The sequence below is a fragment of the Ruditapes philippinarum genome, unplaced genomic scaffold (genome assembly GCF_026571515.1).
Source record: "Ruditapes philippinarum isolate M1 unplaced genomic scaffold, ASM2657151v2 ctg1424_1_1_1_1, whole genome shotgun sequence".
Classification (NCBI taxonomy): Eukaryota; Metazoa; Mollusca; class Bivalvia; order Venerida; family Veneridae; genus Ruditapes; species Ruditapes philippinarum.
Genome location: NW_026862094.1, coordinates 137,782 through 143,506, shown reverse-complemented (window position 1 = coordinate 143,506; position 5,725 = coordinate 137,782). Strand labels below are relative to the sequence as shown.

Here is a 5,725-nt window from a genome sequence, read left to right as displayed (position 1 = left end):
CTAGTATGAGGTTACCAGATAATGCATCAATTTTTACTGCTGAAGCAAAAGCTATCGATTTAGCATTGTCATATATAGCACAGCATACCCACGATAAATTTGTGATATTTTCTGACTCGCTTTCTGTTTTAATATCCATTAAAAATAAAAAATCTGACAATATCATGGTAAAGAAACTTCTTTTACGATTTCATGATATACTAAAAACAAAATATGTTAAATTATATTGGATTCCAAGTCATGTAGGAATACGAGGAAATGAAAAAGTAGATGCTGTAGCTAAACAATCATTAAATTTTCAAAAAACTGACTTATTGTTACCTGCTTGTGATTTTAGACCGGCTATAAATAAACTCGTATCATCTGAATGGAAAGCAAATTGGGACAATGCCGTTTTTAATAAACTTCACGATATAAACCCATCTCTTGATGTGTCACCATCTCTATCTCTGTCAAACCGCCGTGATCAAACAGTTCTTCTTCGATGCCGAATGGGACACACTAAAATTACCCATTCTTATCTCCTTACAAATGACAATGCCCCTTTCTGTGTAGGTTGTAATGAAAATTTTACTGTCAAACATTTTCTTCTTGAATGTCATGATTTTTCACAGACCCGTTATAGATTTTATTCTGTAAATTCACTCAAAGAACTTTTTAATACAATTCCATCAAAAAACATAATTGATTATTTGAAAGAGATAAACTTATATTCTAGGATCTAATTGATTCATTTCTATTGTCAATTACAAAGTTTTACATAACATTTTAAGCCTATTATAGCATTCGGCACGATATGGCCAGTTATGTGTTGACGTGCCGTAAAAATCCAAACAAACAAACAAACAAAAATAATGAGACGATGTGTCATGCGCAACAACCGGTCACCTACCTTCAAGGTCAAGGTCACACTTGGAGGTCAAATGTTAACATAGTCTATTACAGGGTATAGTTTGTGTCCAGTCCTTAACATTTTCATAGATCAAAGGAATCTGAAATAACTTGGCACAAATGTTTGTTATAATAAAATGATGTGTCATGCGCATCAACCAAACCCCTACCTCCAGGGTCAAGGTCGCACTTGCTCATTCAAGGTCAACATTGTCTATTTGATTGTATATGTCGTGTCCGGTCCATTACTTTTTTATCTTTGAAGGAATTTTGTAAATACTTGCCACAATTGTTCTCAATAATGAGACGATGTGTGATGCGCACTAACCGGTCAAGGTCACACTTGGAGGTCAAAGATTAACATAATTAACATAGTCTTTTACAGGGTATATTTTGTGTCCAGTCCATAACTTTTTCATAGATCAAAGGATTTTGTAAGTACTTGTATTTCACAAATAGTCACTAAAATAAGATAATGTGTCATGCGCAACACCTGCATCCCTACCTCCAAGTTCAAGGTCATTCTTAGAGATCAAAAGATAACACAGTCTGTTAAAGGGTATATTTTATGTCTGATCTGGAACTTCTTCATGATTTTGAAATAACTAGGCACAAATAGTCACAATGATAAGATAATATGTCATGCATAACACATGTGTCCCTACCTTCAAAGTCAAGGTCACACATAGAGGTCAAAGATTTACATAGTCTGTTATAGGCTATATTTTGTGTCCAGTCCATAACCTGGGATTTTAAAGATACTTTACACAAATAATCACAATAAAAAGATGATATGTCAGGCGCAAAACATGGGTCCCTACCTCCCAGGTCACACTTAAAGGTCAAAGATTGGCATAGTCTGTTAAAGGATATATTTTGTGTCTGACCAATAACTTCTACGTAGTTAAAGGGATTTTGAAAATACTTGGCACAAATAGTAATAATAATAAGACGACGATATGTCATAAACAACATCTCACCCCTACCTCCAAGGTAAAGGTCACACTTAGAGGTCAAAGGTTAACATGATAGAATTTTAAATTCCGTGTTTCATTTTACTAGTATTTTTTTAATAAATTTTTTGTTGCATTTGCAGATCTAGCATTGATCATAATTTTGGACTGAAAGTCCTGAAATCCATACCTCAATCTTTAAATATAGCACAAATTAATGCTTCATATATAACTTCCCCGAGGCGGGGGACGTTGGTTACTCTGTTACAATTTCTTGTTGTATATAGTGGTAATATGTCAAAAAAGTAATCTTTAGCAAATTTTATGTACAATTATAATCTGAAAGAAATCAATAATTTGTTTTTACAAGAATTTGTAACAGAGTTACCAACGTCCCCCGCCCCGGGAGTTTTATATGAAGCATAAAATTGTGCTATTTCAAAAGATTGAGGTATGGATCTCAGGACATTCAGTCCAAAATTACGATCAATGCTAGATCTGCAAATGTAACAATAAATTTGTTAAAAAAATAAAATGAAACACGGAATTAAAAAATCTATCATGTTAAGCTTTGACCTCTAAGTGTGAACTTGACCTTGGAGGTAGGGGAGCAGGTGTTGTGCATGACATAACGTCTTATTATTGTGACTATTTGTGCCAATATACCGTATTTCAAAATCCCTTGAACTATGAAGAAGTTCTAGATTCAACACAAAATATACCCTATAACAGACTATGTTAATTTTTGACCTCTAAGTGTGACCTTGACCTTGGAGGTAGGGATGCAGGTGTTGCGCATGACACATCCTCTTATTATAGTGACTATTTGTGCGAAGTATTTTCACAATCCTTTGATCTATGAAAAAATTATAGACCTGACACAAAATATACCCTGTAACAGACTATGTAAGTATTTGACCTCCAAGTGTGACCTTGACCTTGGAGGTAGGTGACCGGTTTTTGCGCATGACACATCATCTGATTATTGTTAACAATTATGGCAAGTATTTACAAAAGTCCTTCATAGATAAGAAAGTTATGGACTGGACACGACATATACCCTGTAACAGACTATGTTAATATTTGACCTCCAAGTGTGACCTTGACCTTGAAGGTAGGTGACTGCTTTTTCCGCATGACACATCGTCTGATAATTGTGAACAATTATGGCAAGTATTTACAAAATCCCTTCATAGATAAGAAAGTTATGGACCGGACACGAAATATACCCTGTAACAGACTATGTTAATATTTGACCTCCAAGTGTGACCTTGACCTTGAAGGTAGGTGACTGGTTTTTGCGCATGACACATCGTCTGATTATTGTGAACAATTATGGCAAGTATTTACAAAATCCCTTCATAGATAAGAAAGTTATGGACCGGACACGACATATACCCTCAAATAGGCAATTTTGACCTTGAATGAGCAAGTGTGACCTTGACCCTGGAGGTAGGGGTCTGGTTGTTGCGCATGACACATCGTCTTATTATAATAAACATTTGTGCCAAGTTATTTCAAATTCCTTTCATGAATGACAAAGTTATGGACCGGACACGAAAGTGTGACGGACGGACAGACGGACGGAGCCTATTTCTATATCCCCCTTTTTTCTTCGAAAAGGCGGGGGACAATTATTTCAGATTAAAACTGTATTAATGCAACCAAATGATGGAATGTCAAGGATGAATACATTTATGGGACTGTCTGATGTCTTGGGATCCTCTTTGATGCAACCACCTTCCGATACAGATGACCTTGAGTCTTCATTTCTGAAAACTTCCTTTTCATATTCTGAAGAAAGGGCTAGTAAGCAAGATCTTGGATCGTCACTTATATTGATGTACATACCAGATTCCAATCCAACCTTGATAAATTCTCATTCATATATATTTCCACATTTAGAAGGGACTTCACCGGATAGTCATTTTTCCCAGCAGAACAATGAAGATATTCTTGGATCATCGTTATTATATTCACCAAACAGGAATACACTTCTGGATAATTCTAAACTTGATATCCTTGGATCCTCTCTAGTTCATTCACCAATTAATGGTTCACCCTGTAGTGAAGATCGATCATTTATTAAAGAAGATACCACAGACATTCTTGATGAGACAGACATTTCAGATAACGATTTAAGGCTTGCAGAGTTGATTGAGTCTATAAGAGGCCCTAAGTTTACTAGCACCCCATCTAAAGCACAAAGGGAACTAAAGTTTGATAGAGTGAAAGCCAAGCAGCAGCCTGATAAACCAATCAGTAGTTATATACACAGTAAGTATATTTTATAACAGGGTATTAGCACTAATCTTTTCTGAAATAAAACATTGAAAAGACAATGTCTGAAAACTGCATATTAATTACAGTCAAGATACTAGTATGTTTTTTTCATTTTAATGAAATTTTATTTTCACCAGACATCTACCGGGTATGTTCTTGAAAGATGTGGCACTTATTAAGCTAAAAATGATTAAAAATTTAGTCTTAATATAAGTCATATCAATTTCAAAACGTGTAATATTATCATGCAAATGTATGATGTCATTTCCAAAAGTGGTTTTAATGTTTAAATATTGATATCTGATGATTGTAATTTCAGAGGAAGTAGCCAGTGCAAAAAAGATGAAAAAGAAGGCTTTGAATCCTAAAGATGTACAAACTTCAATGAAAATGGTTTGCTTTTGTGGAGAAAAATGTATGGAGAAATTTTCTCCAAGGACAGTTCGTCAATTAAGAGAAGGGTATTGGTGCCAATCACAAACCGTTAGGCGACAAATGTTGAAAGTTTATTTAAACAAATCTGCTTCTAAAGGAAAATTTAGATTTATTTTCATTAAAGACAATGTACCAGTATGTTTCAAAGCTTTCCTCCAAATGTTACGTATCAATAAAATTCTTTATTACATGCTTTTAAATTAATTGATAAGGACAGTGAGACCTTGTGTACCCCTGGAAGATGTCCAAAAAAAAAAAAGAATGAGAATTCACTGACAGCAATAAACTGGTTGGAAGATTATGCCTCATTCTACGGTGATAGAATGCCAAATATTGGTGATGTTAAACTACCATACAAGGCCAGGAAGCTGTCAGTTTATCAAAGTTATAGGGAAGATGCAGATAATCCTGTCAGCAAGTCACAGTTTTTCAAGATTTGGAAAAATTATTTCCCTCACCTGAAAATTAAACAGGTAAGCTATTATAAACATGATTGAATTGTAATAAAGATCTTTATATATACATGTATAAGGAAAAGTTGGTACTCATCGTTACAACGTATAGATGAGTACCTTTGTACTAGCATTTTTAATATTTAACCGTTTTTTACGGTTATTGTTTGCTAGAAGGATTCGTGCTGTATATAATCTGGGTATTCACCTTTGAAAATCAGTTTCTAACGACCAAGTCTTCCGGACAAACACTTTTAAATTCAATTAAAAAATTCAATATTATATACAAAATATCAAAGACTTGTACCTTCAGACAAAAATATTTTAATTTTTACTACAATGTATATGACATAGTGACAGGGCAGGGGCCAATTTTGACCCCAGGGCTATTATTTGAACAATCTTGCTAGAGGTTCACTACACAATGTTTCATGCAAAATATATAACCTCTAGCTTTTGTCAATTTAGAGGAAATTTTTAAAGTATTTACTATATACATAAAAGGAAAACCTATGACCCCGGGGCGGGGCCAATTTTGACCCCAGGGCTTGAATTTGAACACTTGGTAGAGGTTAACCAGACAATGCCTTATGCAAAATATCTATGCTCTTTGCCTTGTGTGTCTTTACAAGAAGATTTTTTTTATTTATTCTTATAATTCCTTTTGGTTGCCATGGCAACCGGATTTCTGCAAGGAATGAAAATCTTTGA

General features: G+C 34.4%; 1 protein-coding gene across 1 annotated transcript; it reads left to right on the top strand.

The window, feature by feature from the left end:
- The first annotated feature begins 3,483 nt into the window (after window positions 1-3,483).
- Window positions 3,484-5,222, top strand: LOC132717892 (uncharacterized). Its single transcript, XM_060701471.1, has 2 exons — window positions 3,484-4,121; window positions 4,447-5,222. Exons 1-2 carry the CDS (start codon window positions 3,503-3,505, stop codon window positions 4,764-4,766), a joined length of 939 nt encoding a protein of 312 aa, XP_060557454.1. The 5' UTR covers window positions 3,484-3,502; the 3' UTR covers window positions 4,767-5,222.
- The last annotated feature ends 503 nt before the right edge of the window (window positions 5,223-5,725 follow it).